General features: G+C 41.1%; 1 protein-coding gene across 1 annotated transcript in view; it reads right to left on the minus strand.

Annotated features, from left to right (window-relative positions):
* The window catches only part of atp13a1 (ATPase 13A1), a 156,269-nt gene that overhangs the window by 108,058 nt on the left and 27,409 nt on the right, over window positions 1-20,802 (minus strand). The window contains exons 6-11 of the mRNA XM_060854958.1: window positions 20,534-20,603; window positions 18,515-18,621; window positions 17,650-17,779; window positions 14,994-15,049; window positions 7,915-8,041; window positions 1,799-1,936 (exon numbers count right to left, since the gene is read on the minus strand). Of these exons, the coding sequence (XP_060710941.1) occupies window positions 1,799-1,936; window positions 7,915-8,041; window positions 14,994-15,049; window positions 17,650-17,779; window positions 18,515-18,621; window positions 20,534-20,603 (628 nt within the window). The remainder of the gene's footprint in view (window positions 1-1,798; window positions 1,937-7,914; window positions 8,042-14,993; window positions 15,050-17,649; window positions 17,780-18,514; window positions 18,622-20,533; window positions 20,604-20,802) is intronic.

Consider the following 20,802-nt stretch of genomic DNA (forward strand, 5'->3'; position numbering starts at 1 on the left):
ATGAAAACAAAACAGTTTCTCTTGCCTGTCTTCATAGTGGGAACCTCTTATCTCTCTTACCTCAAGAAATCTCCTTTGTACTCTCTCTGGTGCCTGGACATCTTTTTTAAAGGCACCTAATTTTTTTTATTCATTTGTGGGATATGGACATTCCTGGCTGGGCCAGCATTTATTGCCTGCCTCAGTTGCCCTTGGAGGTGGTGGTAGTGGTGAGTTGCCTTCTTCAACTGCTGCAGTCCACCTGCTGTGGGTTGACCCACAATGGCCTTAGGGAGGGAATTCCAGGATTTTGATCCAGTGACAGTAAATGACTGGCTACATATTTCAAAGTCAGGATGGTGAGTGGCTTGGAGAGGGAACTTGGTGGTGGTATTCCCTCTATCTGCTGCTCTTGTTCTTCTAGATGGAAGCAGTCGTGGCTTTGGTAGGTGTTGCCCGAGGATCTTTGGTGAATTTTTGCAGTGCATCTTCTCGATGGTACACACTACTGCTGCTGACGCTTGTGGATGTCATGCCAACCAAGCAGGCTGCTTTGTCCAAAATGGTGTCAAGCTTCTGGAGTGTTGTTAGAGCTGCATGTATCCAGGTAAGTGGGGACAATTCCATCACGCCCCTGACTTATGCATTGTAGGTGGTTGACAGGCTTTGGGAATCAGGAGGGGAGTTGCTCACCATAGTATTCCTAGCCTCTGATCTGCTCTTGTAGCCACTGTGTTTATGTGGCAAGTACAGTTGAGTCTCTGGTCAATGATAAACCCAAAGATATTGATAGTAGGGGATTCAGTGATGACAATACCACTGAATGTCAAGGAGCAGTCATTAACTTGTCTCTTATAGCCTTGCATTTATATGGTGTAAATGTTACTTGCCATTTATCAACCTACGCCTGGATATTGTCCAGATTTTGTTGCATTTGAATATGGACTGCTTCAGTATCGGAGGTGCCATGAATGGTGCTGAACGTTGCACAATCATCGGTGAACATCCCCATTCTGACCTTATGGTCGAGGGATGGTCATTGATGAAGCAGCTGAAGATGGTTGGGCCTAAGACACTACCCTGAGGAACTCCTGCAGAGCTGTCCTGGAGCTGAAATAAGTAACTTCCAACAACCACAACCATCTTCTTTGTGTCAGATATGTCCCTAACCAGCAAAGTTTGCCCCCGATACCCACTGATTCCAGTTTTGCTGGGAGACAGAGACAATACTATGTGTGGTCAAAACAGTAAGTTGTGGATGAAGACTTAACAAATACGTTGCATCAGTATTCACTGAGAAGGACATGGTGAATGGTGAGTTGCCAGAGAGGTATGGTGATATTCTGTTAAAACCCAGCATGGAGACTACAGCCTCCCATCAGTTTGTTGACGAGCAAGAGAGTTGGAAAGGGCGGATGCCTTTGGACAACTTTCTACCCATTGACTTAAATCTATATTCACCAAATGCAACATCCCGGAGGCTGGTGAAATTGGCTAACTTAGCTGATCAGAAGGGAAGGAATCAAGCAGAGGGATCTCCTGACCAGTTTTCCCCAGTTATCACTCAATATAGGGTCTTTGGGACCAGCTTTCAAACACTGACCAATTGGTGGCACTTTCGCCTCTGCATCGTGTTCAAGTTATACTCCAGAATGGTCTACCCTGGTTTCTAGATTCCGTTTGAATATAAAAGCAGCCATTACCAATTCAAACATTTTCGTTTACTTGGCTGCTACAATTATATTTTAAACTAACAATAGTTTCTGTATGCTTGCAGAATGTAAAACTTTTACAGCTTTCAGCTCCACACAGTACTTACGGAGTTTAGCCAAGGCAATAAGAGAAGTGTTGACTGCCAGGGACAATTCAATTGGTAACTCGGGAGGGACAACAGACGTTAAGATTAGTGTGCACTCCAAAAATAACTTGTAACGGTTTCTGTTCGGGTCCTTTGTACCTGCAAGCAAGAACAAAAAGGTCCAGATATGTACATGGTGATTAGAATTCTTTGAAACAACTAAAGGGCTTCTTACTTATGCCAATCAGGAGATTGTAGTGACATCTACAATCGTCAGTTTGAGATCCAGAAAGATTGAGCCTTAAATGGCCTTTAAAGTACATACTTCTAACAAGGAGGAAGCATTAATTACCAAACAGCTCACTCAGAGCTCTTTACTATAGAAAATAAAGCAACATTGGATATTATAAATCGTTTTCACTGGAGAAAATATATCAGAATGTACAGCATGGTCTAATTATTATTAAGCAGAGATAGCATCTGTCGCGTGATGGATGTTTCATATCTAAAAAGATCCCCATTTACAAGATGCTTGTATTTTTGAGGTCCTACTGTTCGGGCCAATTGTTCTAAAACTGCCAATTAAACAATGATGTGTTAAACCATCCCTCAACTAACACAAAATTCTAGACTTTCCTTGCAACTAAATCTACTTTTTTGTTTCCTGAATTACAAACAGTTCACCCTATAGTTACAAAAATCTAGGATGCATCATCTCCTTTGCCAGTTTCTACTTCTCAGACTGGAATAACAACACAACCAACAGTGACAGGACACAGAATGAAAGGAGGCTACTCAATAAATAACACAAGAACGAACGGCAACACAGCATGTGTAGGAGACTGTACAGTGCATGGATTAGTGCACAGAACTAACAGACATATCACATTTTAATTCAGATATATTGGTAGCACGTCGCACGTTAAGGGTTTAAGTTTCACAGATTGCAGAGAGTTGGGGGTGGTGGTGACGAAAATACTGTGTATGTCACATGTTTGCTAAGAAAAAGCACTAGCCATTTTGATCACACCATTTAGTCAATTAACCCTGCAGTAACCATTACAAAAACAATTTCAAAGAAATCACAGAAAATGTACAAGGCAGAAAGTGACATTCAGATTATCACATTTGTATTGGTCAATGAAGAGGTGTTGAGTCCATATGAGTCCTGCTGTATCTAGCCCAAACCCTGCAGGGTTCCAGCTCAAGATAAACAGTAGACATTTAGCCAGCTGACCCTGGCTGGTCATTATGAGCACACCACTTAGCCAGCAAGTGATTGAAAAGCAACTTTTGCCATTGAGGTTCCTTACTCTGAATAAAGGAACTCATCAGCAAAAGAAAAGAAAGGTGATCTCCATGTAAAATGTTTATAAAGATTAGATGTTCCCTAAAATACTTCAGATAAAACTGTTAACTTGAACATATTCACAATGAAAGCAAATGTCTCAAATAATTTCTGTACTTATTGACTGCAGGCAAAACAGGAAAGGTGAGATTTATGTGCAAATTAGCTATTCCTGCAGAAGTCCAACTGCCAGGCCAGGCATTGGATATAAACTGGTGTTTTGGCACAATGATTTAAAATTTATTATTTTATAAATTAAAATTTATAAATATATTCCAAGTTTCTTTTCCCTCAAGAGGGTCATCAGTAAGATATATTCTTATACCTATCTCATGTGACAAGTGCATGCTGTCATTACACTCAAATCAAACCATGGAGATTTATGCCAATTTAGAAACCTGTGGCCCTTTTCCTTCCATGATACAATGTGAATTATTTTACCATTTCAGTATTAGCAGCCCTCTCACTTCCTATGCGTTTGCCAATCCCCTGTTCTCCTAACTGCTTCACGATAGGTACAGCTCCGCAGTTCATTCTGCGAATTCCCCCTCAGTGGGTTTCCGCTGTGCTAAACATTGACCATATCCCATTAGGGTGTAGTGCTTCAGTACTCTACTAAGCCAGTTTAACCGGAACCAGAATAAGACCAGCAAACTGGGGGTGTGTGTGTGTGTAAGCGAGAGAGAGAGAGAGATATAGAGAGAGAGAGAGAGAGATATAGAGAGAGAGAGAGAGAGAGATATAGAGAGAGAGAGAGATATAGAGAGAGAGAGAGATATAGAGAGAGAGAGATATAGAGAGAGAGAGATATAGAGAGAGAGATATATATAGAGAGAGAGAGAGAGAGAGAGAGGTTCTTAGTGGGAGTTTAAATTAATTTGGAAGGGGGAGGAGATACTGAGTGCACGTGCAATATGGGGTGATGTGCAAACAAATAAAATCCACCACTGGAAGACAGTCAAGTTAAAGCAAAAGGCTGGAAGGCATTTATTTTGAATGCTGAGAGTCTTGCAAGTAAGACAGATGAATTGAGGTAGCTGATTAACACATGGGGGCATGGGGAACACAGTCAGGGAGAGACGGATAGATAGATATGAATGAAAATCTCAGATGTGTAAAAATAAAAACAAACAAACAGTCATAGCAGTAAGGGATTTCAAATTCCCCAAAATTATCTGGAACTGAAAGGATGAAATGCAACTTTCTTAAGATATGTCCAGGAGAGTTTTTTTTAAGCCAACACATAGCAAGTCCTACTTTTCAGGAACGAAGTCAAGCATGTGGTAGAACATAGAACAATACAGCACAGAACAGGCCCTTCGGCCCACGATGTTGTGCCGAACATCTATCCTAGATTAAGCACCCATCCATGTACCTATCCAATTGCCGCTTAAAGGTCGCCAATGATTCTGACTCTACCACTCCCACGGGCAGCACATTCCATGCCTCCACCACTCTCTGGGTAAAGGACCCACCCCTGACATCTCCCCTGTACCTTCCACCCTTCACCTTAAATTTATGTCCCCTTGTAACACTGTTTCTGACTGTCTACTCTATCTATTCCTCTGATCATCTTATAAACCTCTATCAAGTCATCCCTCATCCTTCGCCGTTCCAACGAGAAAAGGCCGAGAACTCTCAACCCATCCTCGTACGACCTACTCTCCATTCCAGGCAACATCCTGGTAAATCTTCTCTGCACCCTCTCCAAAGCTTCCACATCTTTCCTAAAGTGAGGCGACCAGAACTGCACACAGTACTCCAAATGTGGCCTAACCAAAGTCCTGTACAGCAGCAACATCACTTCACGACTCTTGAATTCAATCCCTCTGCTAATGAACGCTAATACACCATAGGCCTTCTTACAAGCTCTATCCACCTGACAATGTGACAATGGGGAACATTTCGGTTACTGTGACCATAATGCAGTCAGATTTAAGGTAAATATGGATAAGAACAAAGACGGATCAGAAATAAAGTTTCAAGTTGATGTCATTTCCTGCTCTTTTTCTCACAGGATGATAAATGGGATCCAAATCAATGTGTTGGTTGATAGAGTTCCAGTTGGAGTGCCATGCTTCCGGAGATCCTCATGAATGCCTCAGTTTGGCTTGCCCTAGGATGGATGTGTGCCCTCACCTTGACCTCCTTCCACCTATCCCACCTCCATCGCCCCTCCCCCAAGTCCCTCCTCCCTACCTTTTATCTTAGCCTGCTTGGCTACTCTCTCTCATTCCTGATGAAGGGCTTATGCTCGAAACGTCGAATTCTCTATTCCTGAGATGCTGCCTGGCCTGCTGTGCTTTGACCAGCAACACATTTTCAGCTAGGATGGATGTGTTGTCCCAGTCAGAGTGAGTCCTTCCTCATCTTTATGCGAAGATACTAGCGAGAGTGGGTCATGTCTTTTTATGGCGAGTTCTCTGCCTGTTTGTCCAACGTAGTGTTTGTTATAGTTCTTGCAAGGTAATTTGTAAGTGGCATTAATTTTGTTTGTCGTCTGTATAGGGTCTTTCAAGTTCATTAGCTGCTGTTTCAGTGCACTGGTGGGTTTGTGGGCTACCAAGATGTCAAGAGGTCTGAGTAGTCTGGCAGTCAGTTCGGAGATGTCTTTGATATAGGACAGAGTGGCTCGAGTTTCTGGAGGCATTTTTTTCCAGCAACCCAAACAAGCCGACACACTAAAACAGCAGCTAATGAATTTTAAAGACCTTATACAGACAACAAGCAAAACTAATTGTCATTGCAATTACATGAATATTAACTAGCCACAAAAAGACATGACCCATTCTCACTAGTAACTTTACATACAGATGAGGAAGGACACCATTTCGACTGGGACATCCATCCTAGGAGACGCCAAACTGAGACACTCACGAGAATCTTGAGAAGCATGGCACTCTAAACTGGAACCCTATCAATAAACACATTGACTAGAATCCCAATTATAACCCCTGAGAAATCCAATCCAAGGAAACTGAAACACAAGAAAAGTGGGCCAGATCACCAGTACTTCACTGGAGACTCACTGATGATGTTACCTAGTATGGTGACAAAACGTCTGAAAATGAACCTTCCAGCTCAGGTGAGCAAACTTGCATCCAGAACCTCAACCGGAGAAAAAAATCTTCTCAAAACTCTCAAACATTAATTTACAAATCTGTGGCTACAGTAGGGGTGCTGAGGACAAGAGGAAAACTAATGTGGTACTGTTAATCAAGAAGGGTGTTAGGGATAAACCAGGAAACTACAGGCCGATGAATCTAATATTAATGATAGGGAAACTAAAACACTTCTGATAGACAATTAAACTCTACAGAGACAAGGATTAAAAAAAAGTAGCTGGCATGGCTTTGGTCAGGGGGTTGGAGATCATAATTTTGATTGCATTTATCAAGCGTCAACTGTGTACATGAGGGTAGTGCAGTGTACATTTATTTTATTAGGGCTTGCGACAAGGTCTCATAAGACAGTCTGGTTATGAATCTAAGAACCAAAAGGGATCCACAACAATTTGGCAAATGGATCCAAAGTTGGCTTTGTGGCAGGAAGCAGCAGGTGACAGTACAATTGTATTATTGTGAATGGAGCCAGAGTTGAGTAGCAGACCACAGAGTTCAGTGCTGGGTCCCTTACTGCATGCAGTTATATTAATGATCGAGACATGAACATAGGAGATATCATCTGTAAATTCACACAACACAAAAATTGCCTTAGTCAATGGGACAAAATAGACTGGTCAAAGGGCTGCATACTGGCACCAGTAGCTAAGAGTAGATAGGGAGAAACATTCCCCTTCAGATGGCTGTCAATCACCAAAGATGAAGAGTTCGAAGGTAAAGAGCAGAATATTTATGGGCCAAGAACTGGAAAGTGGGACTCGTGTAGATTTAGACTTTTTTTGTCAGCACAGACTCAATAGGCCAAAGGGCTATTGGATTCATTGTTTTGGGGAAAGTGTAGGAAATTATTTTTCCACACAGAGGGTGGTGTTTATCTGCCTAAAAGAGGTGGTTGAGACAGGAATATCGAAGATGCTGAAGAATTTAGCTGAGCATCTGAAACCCCATCGCATAAAAGTCTATGGGCTAAGTGCTGGAAAATGCAATTAGAATAAATTGATGCTTGTTGGCTTGCATGGACACGATGGACCAAAGGGCCTTTTCCCATGCTATGAAAACTTATGATTCTAAAAACAAATACATGGTTCAAAGTACAGAAAATTGGTCTCCTCCTTTACGACCACCAAACCTCCTCTTGTAGTGAAGGCAATTCCTTAGTCAGGTACAACTTTTCAGTTTGAGTGGAATCTTTCCCTCCCTTGTGTATTTATGGCAGCACAATGGCAGTGGCTAGCACTGCTGCCTCACAGTGCCAGGGTCCCAGATTCAACTCCAACCTTGGGCAAATGTGTGGAATCTGTACATTCTCATGTCTGTGTGGCTTTCCTTTGGATGCTCCGGGTTTCCTCCCAGAGTCCAAAAACGTGCAGGTCAGGTGAACTGGCCATGTCAAATTGCCCAGAGTGTTAGGTGCATTAGTCAGAAGGAAATGGGTCTGGGTGGGTTACTCTTCGGAGGGTCAGTGTGGACTGGTTGGGCCGGAGGGCCTGTTTCCACACTATAGGGAATCTAATATAATCTAAAACATCCTCCGCTTTCACAAGGTAGGGAAGTATTTGACTTCCACTAAGAATGGTAATGGTAAATACAGTGACTAGCTCTGGATTCATGCTTCAATGCCTTCCTGAATCTGCAATGCAAAGTAAAAATAAGTATTTGGAGCTTACCTTCAACCCAGACATATACAGCGGCTGCAATAGCAAAGATGAGAAGGAAAAGGATGAAAATGAATGTCTCCAGATTGTTGGCTGTAACTCGTTTGACTCCAAACAGGATTGTTCGGAGCAATTTGCCCTGGAAGTTTTAAAGCAAAATTCAATTATTTACAAAAGCAAGATCTGTGTTTTCCTTGCATGCTCTTCCAGTTTTCTGCACTAAGAACCTATTTCTTAGTTCATTTCTCGGATGACCAACATTTGGGCAATCTATAATACACAAATTTGTATTTACATAACTTCACACACAGAGGGGGAGAGGATATGCGTGAGATAAAAATCAAACAGTCACACAGATAGGCAAAGATTAGAGTCGTGGACGACGGCAAAAGCACAAGTTCGGCAAAGTGGAGGAAGAGTGAGGGGAAGGGGGTCACAGATCAGGCACATGCAGCACACCAGGGATCAAGATGGAGGAAAAGTGAGGCGGGAGCTGGATTTAGGGAAGGAAGCAGGTGACAAATCATTTGAGAGAAAGAAAAATAAAGCAGAAAAAGTGCTCAGCAGTCCCTAAAGACTTGCCAGCAGACACTGTATGATTCATCTCAATGGGTACCTGAGCAGGGACATAAATGCAAAAGAGGGACAGACAAGCAGGCACAACGACCCTTTCCACAGCCCGCTGCCTGGACACATTCAAGGCCACTTTGTCAAGCCACGCAGCAGGCCTAGGAGAAGGCCCTTTAACCTGTTTGCTCTTCCCTGTACTGGATGCTCATTAATCAAGAGTGTGGAGCTGGAGTATAGTCAAGGGTAGTAAAGCAGGTCATTGATTAGAGTCAAGAGTGTGGTGTTGGAAAAGCACAGCAAGGTCAGGCAGTATCAGAGGAGCAGAAGAATCAATGTTTCGGGCATAAGCCCTTCATCAGGATGATTAGCACTGCTGCCTTTCAGTACCAGGGACCTGGATTGAATTCCAGCCTTGGGTGGCTGCGTGTGGAGTTTACATGCTGTCCCCATGTCCAAGTGGGTTTCTGTTGAGTGTTCTGGTTTCTTCCCCCTGTCCAAAGATGTGCCGGTTTGGTGGACCGACCATACTAAAATGCCCAGTAATGTCTGGGTATGCGCAGGATAGGTGGACTAGCCGTGGGTTACAGGGATAGGATGGGTCTGGGTGGGATGCTTTATGCAGGGTCAGTGTGGACTAGATGGGTCAAATGGCCCCTTTTTGCACTGTAAGGATTCGATGAAAAAGTTAGCAGCAGCCTGTTCAAACAGCAAAAGAGGCACTGCAGTTGAAAACACACAATGTAGAAAACTGTTTCACTAAGGCCACGAAAACTATATGTGGCCTGACATCTTGTGAACTAACTTAACTTATTGTTGCATGGCACTACTGCACTATATGTTGGCAGTTTTTTTTAAGTGCTTCACTAACAATGAATGACTTGAAGCACGGTCACTCTATAGGGACAAGAACTCATGTTACACAGAGTAAGCAAGGCCACCAAACAATGAGATGAAGCAGCTTTTGTATACTGCTTTGACAGTGTTTAGAGGGAAAGATATTGGGTAGGACTCCCTGCTTCTTCTAAAATCTGGCACAACTAGTTTTGATTTAAGGAATGGGATAAAGATGGTACTTCAGCAGATGTACATTCCTTATGCATATCCAGAAAAACTGCACAAAAGATAAACTAAGAAAATCAACTTCAGTCAGTAACATACTCAGTAATAATAAAATAATAACTAGCCATTTCCAAGGTTCAGTAGTCATTCGGAAGGATTCAAAACTAAGTTTTCCAATGCATCAAGCTTAGAGGACATTAGATAATTAGACTAACGTGATGACATAATTCAAATCCTTTGAGATTGGAAATTTCTACGCTTGTTAGTTACTTAGGCAGTTTGCACTATAAATTTTAAAATGTTCTGAAACAGAGGTCTACCAGACGTGCAACATAAACTCCTTCCCCCTCCACAGATACTACCAGACCCACAGGACATTGTTTTTATTTCAAATTTCCAGCATCCAAAGTATTTTACTGTTATTATTGGATATAAATTGTCACACTGCAATAAACTTTTGCATCTCCTCCTTCAGGCACTACAGATCTCAACTGGAGAAGAGAATATAATCACAACCACATGTTTACACTGGTGATTCCTAATATAAATGAACACAATGAATTCATAACCAAAACTGTGAAAGGGAATGGATACGAATGAGAGATTTTATTGTAAAAAGGTTGCTGGCTGCTTGCACTACCATTGAGAATTCAGGATAAAATAAGCAGGAAGCTTGAAATAACTAAAATGCCTCATCAAATACCTAGGATCTCAAAGTGCTCAACATTCAATTAATTATTTTCAATAGGTGTCAGCCAGTTTACACACAAATTCTTAGAAACTATACGCGAGACAAAGCTATTCCACAAAACCTAGTTTTAGTGGTCTTTTTTGAGGAGGAATCATGTCAAGGCAAATCCCTTGCTGTTCTTCTGGCAGCAGCTTGTTCTTTTATTTTCAGCTGAGCAAGCAGGGCAGGCCTGGTTTGATATCCCACCAGACATCTGGAGCATACCCTTAGGAGCACTGGAGTGTCAACAAAAACGATGTACATGTCTCTTGGGCGCAACTCGAACTATTATTTCTAGACCTAGATAATACTGGCAAACACTGTAGGTGTTAGTTGACAATAGGCTGAATACTTCAGTGTACCTAACTCACTTCCTATATAATCTGCTAGCATTCATCTTGCACAAACTTACAAACAACTAGGAACAGCACAGCATAGGAACAAACCTTTCGACACATCAAGACTGCGCCAACATATTATGCCTTTCTAAACCAAAAACCTTTTTTGCCTCTCCAGTGGTCCACATCCCTCTATTCCCCACCTATTCATGTATCTATCAAGATGCCTCTTAAGGAGCAAGTGAGTCGAGAGTGTAGTGCTGGAAAAGCACAACAGGTCAGGCAGCATCTGAGGATCAAGAGAATTGACATTTCCTGATGAAGGAAATATGCCCAAAATGTCAATTCTCCTGTTCCTCGGATGCTGCCTGACCAAGATGCCTCTTAAACACAGCTATTGTATCCACCTCCACCACCTCCTCTGGCAGCACATTCCAGGCACTTACCACTCTGTGGGGAAAAAAAAACTTACTTCTCTTATCTCCTTTAAACTTACCCCTTTTTACCTTAAACCTATGTCCCCTTGTAATTGACATTTCTACCTGGGGCAAGATTCCAAATATCCATTCTATCCTGCCTCTCATAGAATTTTACGAAACTATCAGGCCACCTTTAATTTTCTGACTTTTAAGTGAAAACAAACCATGCTTCCCAACGTCTCCTCAAATCAGGTAACATCCTGGTTATTTTGTTTCTGTACCCTCGCCAATGCCTCCACATCCTTCTTGCAGTGTGGTGACCAGAATGTTACACGATATTCCAAATATGGGTTAACTAACGTTCAACATGACTTGCCAATTTATATACTTTATGCTCCAACCAGTGAAGGCAAATGGATGATATGCCTTCTTGACCACCTTATCCACTTGCGCTGTCAATTTCAGTGAACTGTGAACCTGTACGTCTGGATCCTCTATGTTGATGCTACTAAGGGTTCTGCTACTTACTGTATACTTACCCTCTGCATTAGATCTTCCAAAATGCATCACTTCACATTTGTCCAGATTAAACTCCATCTGCCAATTCTCCACACACTTCTCCAGTCTAGGAGAGCCAGGAGGGGGCACGAGAAAGGCTTGGCAGAACGGATTAGGGAGAACACAAAGGCATTTTACACTTATGTGAGGAATAAGAGAATGGTCAAAGAAAGATCAGGGATAGCATAGGGAATTTGTATGTGGAGTCTGAGGAGGTAGGGGAAGCCCTAAATAAGTTTTTTGCTTCTGTCTTAATGAAAGAAGCAAACTTTGTAGTGAATGAAACCTTTGAAGAGCAGGTGTGCATGCTGGAATGGATAGAGATACAGGATGCTGATGTGCTGAAAATTTTGTCAAACATTAAGATTGACAAGTCGCCAGGCACGTACCAGATTTGTCCTTGCCTGCTTTAGGAAACGAGAAATGCAATTACTTTGCCACTTGCGAAGATCTTTGCATCCTCGCTCTCCACTGGAGTTGTACCCGAGGACTGGAAAGAGGCAAATGTAATTCCTCTCTTCAAGAAAGGAAATAGGGAAATCCCAGGCAATTACAGACCAGTAAGTCTCACGTCTGTCATCTGCAAGGTGTTAGAAAGGATTCTGAGGGATAGCATTTATGGCCATATGGAAGAGCCTGGCTTGATTAAATGCAGTCAACACAGCTTTGTGAGGAGCAGGTCATGCGTCACAAACCTTATCAAGTTCTTTGAGAATGTGACTAGAAAGGTTGATGAGGGTCGAGCTGTGGATGTGGTGTATATGGACTTCAGCAAGGAATTTGATAAGGTTCCCCATGGTAGGCTCATTCAGAAGGTCAGGAGGAATTGGATACAGGGGAACTTAGCTGTCTGGATACAGAATTTGCTAGCCAACAGAAGACAATGAGTGGTAGTAGAAGGAAAATATTCTACCTGGAAGTCTATGGAGAGTGGTGTTCAACAGGGCTCTGTCCTTGGGCCTCTACTGTTTGTAATTTTTATTGATGACTTGGATGAGGGGATTGAAGGATGGGTCAGCAAGTTTGCAGGCGACTCAAAGATTGGAGGTGTCTTGACAGTATAGAGGGCTGTTGTAGGCTGCAGCGGGACATTGACAGAATGCAGAGATGGGCTGAGAAATGGCAGATGGAGTTCAACCTGGATAAATGCCTGATGCATTTTGGAAGGTCGAAATTGAAAGCTGAGTACAGGATTAAGGATAGGATTCTTGGCAGTGTGGAGGAACAGAGGGATCTTGGTGTGCAGGTACATAGATCCCTTAAAATGGCCACCCAAGTGGACAGGGCTGTTAAGAAAGCATATGGTGTTTTTGCTTTCATTAACAGGGGGATTGAGTTTAAGAGTCATGAGATCTTGTTGCAGCTCTATAAAAATACTTGGAATACTGCGTCCAGTTCTGGTCGCCCTATTATAGGAAAGATGTGGATGCTTTGGAGAGGGTTCAGAGGAGGTTTACCAGGATGCTGCCTGGAATGGAGGGCTTATCTTATGAGGAGAAGTTGACTGAGCTCGGGGTTTTTTCATTGCAGAAAAAGAGGAGGAGCGGGGACCTAATTGAGGTTTACAAGATAATGAGAGGCATAGATAGAGTCGATAGCCAGAGACCATTTCCCAGGGCAGAAATGACTAACACGAGGGGTCATAGTTTTAAGCTGGTTGGAGGAAAGTATCCAGGGGATGTCAGAGGCGGGTTCTTTACACAGAGTTGTGAAAGCACAGAATGCGTTGCCAACAGCAGTTGTGGAAGCAAGGTCATTGGGGACATTTAAGAGACTACTGGACATGCATATGGTCACAGAAATCTGAGGGTGCACACATGAGGATCAGTGGTCAGCACAACATCGTGGGCTGAAGGGCCTGTTCTGTGCTGTACTGTTCTATGTTCTATTTATATCCTGCTGTATCCTCTGGCAACCCTCTTCACTAATTGCAGCTCCCCCTGTCGCTGCGTCATCTGTAAAATTACTAATCAAACCACCTATATTTTCCTTCAAATTATTTACATATATATTACAAACAGGGGCCCCAGCACTGACCCCAGCAGAACAACACTGGTTTCAGAATACCAGTCAGTCAGAAAAACATCCTTCCACTGCTATTCTTTGATAAAGTTCTCCACCCATCTTACCAGCTCACTGTGGAACCAATGTAACTTTCACTTCTTTGTATCAGCCTTGTTAAAGGCCTTGCTAAAAATCATATAGATAACTTCAACTGCCCTGCTCTCAGTTATCTTTGTCACTTCCTCAAAACACTCAATCAAGTTTGAGGAACATGACCTTCTCTAAAAAGTTGTGCTGTCTACAGCTAATAAGTCATATTTTTCCAAACATGAGTAAATCCTATCTAACAACCTTCCACGATAACTTGCTGACCACTGAAGCTCACCAACCCGTAATCATTCCTGTCGTCCTTCTCAAATAAAAATGGCTATGTAGAGTCCTCTGGAACCCCTCCTGTGACTAAAAAGGATAAAAAGACTTTGTACAAGGCCCTGGCAATTTCCTCAACTGCCTTCCTCAGTATTCTGGGATAGATTTCATCAGGTCCTGGGGACTTGTATACTTGAATGCTTTCTAAGACACCTAACAGTTTTTTTCATATTGACAAGCTCCAAAATATCAACTAATGCAAAGTATTCGTTAAGGACCTCATCCATTTCATCCAATCCACACATAAATTCCCTCTTTTATCCTGGAGAGGATGTACCCTTTCCCTAGCTAATCCCTTACTCCTTATATATGCATAACAAAACACTTATGATAAACTTAAAAATTATTGTTGTTGTCACTGATAAATTTTGTCTGTTCTTCTTTTAGGTTTGAAGTAAATGTTTCCATTACCAAGAATACATGAAGTCGCACAATTAAATCACTATACCTCACTCTGCTGTGCAATGGGTTGGCAGTGTTGAACTATACAGGTAGTCCCTGATTTACAAATGTCCAACTGATGAACAAGGTCCCATATTAATATTGATTTTAAAGATGCAACATGTGAATGAACTGCTATTTTATATCGCACTGCATTGTATAGAATGGTGTTCTGACTTGGGTACAAATCACCTTATGCACGTACTCAAGAAAAGAATCAATTTGTAACCCAGGGACTCCGTGTCTGGGCCTGGCATTTCTATCCAGATAACAAATGCAAGCTGGGTGGAATCAGAGTGCTTTAAAACAGTGTAGCTATGTTCTTCTGTACTACAATAATCCAGTGCTGCTCAGCTAACAAGTGGTAAATTGAATTCACTGGTCTGGTTTGCCATTGTTGCTGAACTTTTGCGCAGAAACCGGAGACGTAACTTCACTGATCAAAGTTGCAGCAGTCTCAGCTACATTATGATTCTCTGTCATAATACTTTGGCCAGTTCAACAATTCTCTCCTAATCTGACTGTGCATGCTGGTCAACTCACCTGAGATGTATTAAAACCAGTTCTCAGGACATAGGCAACACATCCATTATCCACAGCTGGAGAAATAATCACAAGGGCAGGAAGGTTAGTGGTGCAAATGGCATTTTTTGACTGAGTACAAGGCAGTTAAAATATACAAGTCAAAAAGATCAACACAAAAGAAAAACATTCTCATGCAAGTTGGAAAATACAATGTTGAAGGTCTTCAAAATTTTAAAAATTTGCCCAAATCCCGATACTTCACTATAATTGCAATACATTTTTATATGAAACAACTGCATTAAGCCAGCTGAATGGACAGAATTGCAATGTTATGAGGGGGTTTCGTTTTGCCTTATAAGGAAGAGACAGAGACAACTGATGGTTTAACCTGAAAATCATCATGTGGCAAATGAGGGGAGTGGTTGAGAGGGAGAGTCCTTCAAAAGGGACATTGACAGGAAGCAGAGCTGGACTGAGGAGTGGTAGATAGAGTTCAACCTAGAAAAGTGTGAAATGATTCATTTTGGAAGGTTGAATTTGAATGCAGAGTACAGGGTTAAAGGCAGGAGTCTTGGTAGTGTGGAGGAACAGTAGGATCTTAGGGTCCATGTCCATAGATCCCTCAATGTTGCCACCCAAGTTGATAGGATTGTTAAGAAGGCATATGGTGTGCTAGCTTTCATTAGTAGGAGGATTGAGTTTAAGAGTTTAAAGTTACGCTGCAGCTCTATAAAGCTCTGGTTAGACCACACTTGGAATATTGTATTCAGTTCTGGTTTCCTCATTATAGGAAGCAAGTGGAAGCTTTAGAGAGGGTGCAGAGGAGATGTACCAGATGCTACTGGACTGGAGGGCATGTCTTATGAAGAAAAGTTGAGAGAGCTCGGGCTTTTCTATTTGGAGTGAAGGAGGACGAGAGGTGACTTGATAGAGGAGTACAAGATGGAAGAGAGGCATAGATAGGGTGGATAGCCAGATAGCCATTTCTGTCCTGGGAAAAAGTATCAAGAGAGAGCATAATTTTAAAGGTGATTGGAGGAAGATTTAGGGGAGATGTCAGAGGTAGGTTCTTTACACAGAGAGTGGCGAGTATGTGAAATGCACCGCCAACAGTGGCAGCAGAGTCAGACACATTAGGAACATTTAAGCAACCCTTACGGGCACATGGATGACAGTATAATAAAGGGTAAGTAGGTTAGTCTAATCTTAGAGTAGGATAAAACATTGGAACAACACTGAGGGCCAAAGGTCCTGTACTGGGCTGTATGGTTCTATGTTCTCAACTCTTATGTCAGAGGATAAACAAATATTACAGGGGTGGGGAACCTGCGGTCTTCCAAACCATTGTGAATCCAAATTTTGCAGAACAAATCTTTTATTTTTTATTAATATGTTTTTTTTCCATCCTTTATTATTTTTAGTTTAATCTTAAAATGAATGGGTACTTTAAATACCAGAGAATAAAAGAAAATTCAACAAAATAACCCTCACAGACTGACTGCCACAATTAAAAAAAATTGTGAATTTTGACGAATATATAATTGAAGTTTCTTGGATGCGGCCTTATTAGATTACAACTAACATAATGCGGCCTTCCAACATGAAAAGGTTCCACACTTCTATATTAAACTTTACTTTTCCCTGCTTCAAAGAAGTTGATGCACAATATTTTCTACCAACCTAACCCAGATTGATAACGGTCTCAGTGACTCACAACAACAAACTATCTCTGGGAGTAGCAGATTTATTTATTTGAAAATGAAATTACTAGATGAACTCAGGTGAAGGAGGGAAGGTTACTTGAAACAAAAAATAGAAAACTTATCAAAATTCTAAACAAATGTCAAAAAGTACCATTGACTGAGGATTAGGGTAAACAAAGCAATAGGTGTGCTCGAGGCCAATGGTCTGGATTATTTTTATTGGAGCTATTGCAGAGTGACAGGTACAGTAACAAACTGCAAAGAGGATGCACACCAATGAAAGCTAATCCATTGTACTGCGCAATGGGGTAATGGAGTCGATTAAAAACCTGGAACCTAAAATAGCTGACGAATATTTTGACCTTTTCAGAAGCAAAGAACATTGTAAATGCAATTGATTGATTTTCGACATCTGTTCCATTGCTTCAGTTACAGAAATACAGATATCAATTTTGTTTTGAGACAACCCCAATCAATTGTGCAGAATGCCAAAAACTCTCAAAGTCTTCATTAATTCTATTTTATTCCTATGAAAAACAAACCTGGTTTAAGTCTAATAACTGTAGTATTCTATTTTCTGTCTGTCTATCTCACTCAGCGTAGAGTGCTTTACTTTGTAGTTCATTGGACAGCAACTCATTTACTAGTTTCCAATTTACAATTTGGGGGACAGATACAGGAGACTGGGTAATTTTTCTCTTGCTCAACAAAAGGCAGCTCTGTATAAACACTGGCATTTTAGGAGATAAGTTGTAGGACAATTTTTTTGTAACATAATTAAACTGAATTGGGGAAAAACTCAAGCCAACCACATTAAAGTAAGAATGTGCCCCAAACTGAAATACACAGCCCAAAATCTACACCAGACGATATAATATATTAAAATTACAGCACTGGTTTAAAAGAAAAGTGATGCAGTTATGGCGATAGAAGATACATCAATCGTGGAGCAATATTGTTAGTGTACTTACGTTTGAGTCCTGCACTGGTTTTCTGTGGTGGAGAATGTTGAACTACTTTGGTTCCGCCAAAAATTACATGCAGTTTTGAATCTGCCTGCAAGTCCAATGTGTGATTTGGGTTAACATCTTCTATCGGTTCCTGCAACAAACAACGCAGTGAAGATCTTAGTTTCCCAATCTCCCACATTTCTCAATATGGAGATTGAGGAATCAACAGGTCCTGTCTTGGTTACGAGATTGGTCAGATGTCTCAGAGCAGAGGAGTCAACAGCTTAGCTTATTGCAAGCAGAGCTTGTTGGGCTTTGAGATATCCATAACTACAAATGTTTCCTGTTCCAAGATACTGAGGAAGTACTCTTCCGCCCAAACACCCCCAACCTAAAAAGGTGAGTACACTAAGTATCACTTGACATAACTGCTAATATAGGAACAGAAGTGATCCAGCCACACTATATTCAATAATCAACCCTCAGCACTCTAATACTGGACAGTTGTCCATCCTGAGAAATAGCAGCTCTAATATAGTTAAAGCACCATAAACTTACAGGAATAACTACCCAACAGAATTTGGGCAGAATGCTCTTCGGAGGGTTGGTGTGAACTTGATGAACCGAATGGTCTCTTCCATACTGTAGGGAATCTATGATTGTGAGTGTTGATATTAGGCTAACACACAAATTAAATAAAGCTTGATTACCGTCAGGGCCCATACACCCAAATTAAACTAGTAGTGTGTAATTACTGCATGCACAATTTATAAATGGTAAATGCTAACTCCCATTACATCAGTACATTTTGATTTTTTGCAATCTGAAAAAAAACATATTGCTCTCAGATGATCATTCTCCCTAATACTGCCACTTCATGCCATACCTTCATCTGCGGGACAGACTCCCCAGTCAGCATTGCTTCATCTACAATGCAGCGACCTCTGAGCAGCAAAACATCACAGGGAACCAGATTCTCATGAGGTGATCGACCTAGCCAGAAACAATAGAGCTATGACTTGCAGTTGGATTATAATGGGCAGTACATTCCCAAAACATAAAAGTTTTTTTTTAAATCTTCACGTTTATACAATGTCTTTTACAGACATTTAAATTCTTTTAAACATTTTAGTCATGGTTAGAACATGGGAAATGTGACAGCCAATTTATGTATAGCGTAGCGTGGTCTCAGAAAAGATATGTGATATTGATCAGATGGTTGGTATTGGTTGAGGGACTGGTGCAAAGTTCCTTGGAGTGGTGTTCTTGAAAGATATATATTAGCCAGGAGAATGGCATAAAACTCCTCGCCTATTTTATTTTTATTAGCTTTGGTTTGCAGCTGCGAACAGAGTTGAGAGCTGAAGGTGACCTTTGGACTGTGAGTAGCAGCTTGTATTTTTTTTAAAAAAGAAGAAACTAACTTATTTGTTTATAAGGCAGTTAATCGTAGGTGGACTCTTGTTCAAAGAATGCTCTTTAGACATCTCGGGCATTTGAATGACAACAGGGGACTCACAGGAAGACCAGCTTAACAAATAGAATCCAAAACTTGAACTGGTTTTTGAAATGTGTTTAAATCAGAAGGACTTTGGTTCTTACTGATACAGGACAGAGGTTTGATTGCTCTTTGGTTGTCCCCCCATTATCAACTTATAACAGATTCTATTCTCTGAACTTTCAATAAGAATGTAACGAATAATTCTCAGAGCTTATTGGAAGCTACCTTAATGCATTGGTGTCATCAGAAACCAAGCAGGATACAATCCCATCTGCCTGAGAGATTACAGATCATGGAAACAACTAAAGCAAACTGACTAGTTACATCTTGCTTCTATTTGTTTTGATTTATCCCTTAACAATGTCTGTGATAATAGGGGTTAAAAATCAAAGAAGATAGGGTTTATAGACATTAGTTAGTTTAACTTTGCACTGCTAAAGCTACTGTATTATCAGTAAATTGTTAAATCTGTTGTTTAAGCTGTAGACATGGTGTCTGGTATCAATTATTCTAAGTCTGGTGAGGAACTACTGGGTTCAGTTGTTAGTCATTGTGCATTTTTGCTCTGTTACAAATACAGGGATAGGGAGATTGATTTGATTTGATTTGGCTGTCTGTCTCTATGTTAGAACAATATACTGGAAACAAGTTATATCACTTAAACCTAATGTTTTGAGATTAAATTTGTCTGCATGACATGGAAAAATGAGAGAGGTCACAAGATCATATTAACACTTGAAGCAAGAGGCCACTCAAATTTAGGTTGACATGGCCATTGGTTGCTGTGTCTTCATGCTCAGTTCTGTAATTTTGCCCATAAAGCACTCTACCTTACCACTAATTTGATCACCTTTCTGGAAGTCACCGCTATGGCCACGCTTAAACTATCTTCTTAAAGTCTCTTGGAGCTTGGCATCATTTTAATCCAATAGCATCCCTAAAGTGTTTTGGTTTCTAAAACCAAAGTAAGCAATAAATGTTTTGAAACAAAGTAGTCATTCACATGGTATGACAAGCAAAACTCTAGCACATCCCTTCAACATTCAGTGAACAACAGGTAGAGTGTCAGTGTCTCTGAAGCTGCCAGAGAGAGTTCTTTAACAGGTGGTCAGTTTCAATTCCATAGGTGCAGCACACAACTGCTCAATCACAAATTTAATAATTTCACGGTGGTGCTGGTGGGTGGGCGAGGGTCACTGGAGTGATGTGGAGTAATCCCCACAATCTCCATCACTGGAATGACTCAGGAGGGATGTATCCACACAAATTGGCAGTCAGTTTTACAAAAGTAAATAAAGCAGAAAAGAGGAATTAAATAAAACCACTGTTTAAAATAAGATTTTGTAAATAGTGAAACAGCAGGCCTTTAGATGTGCCATCTCCTTTCATGACATAAACAAATACCTATTGAAACAATGTCACCAGGAATGAGCTCGTCACTTGAGATTTGCCTCCACTTCCTGTTCCTGTAGACCTAGAAAAGTCCAGGAGTAAAGTCAAACTCATTTAGTGGTAAACACATTACCTTGCATGACATGCATACAAACCCCACTGGACACACTTTTATTAAGTAACATCCTTGATAAACAAGCTATGACATCCCTGCCAAAGTTTCCTTCATATTCACTAAATATAAACTTATTTGCAACCCAACAATTTTTGTTATATTCTTT

The sequence above is a fragment of the Hemiscyllium ocellatum genome, chromosome 45, assembly GCF_020745735.1.
Source record: "Hemiscyllium ocellatum isolate sHemOce1 chromosome 45, sHemOce1.pat.X.cur, whole genome shotgun sequence".
In the NCBI taxonomy this organism is placed as follows: domain Eukaryota; kingdom Metazoa; phylum Chordata; class Chondrichthyes; order Orectolobiformes; family Hemiscylliidae; genus Hemiscyllium; species Hemiscyllium ocellatum.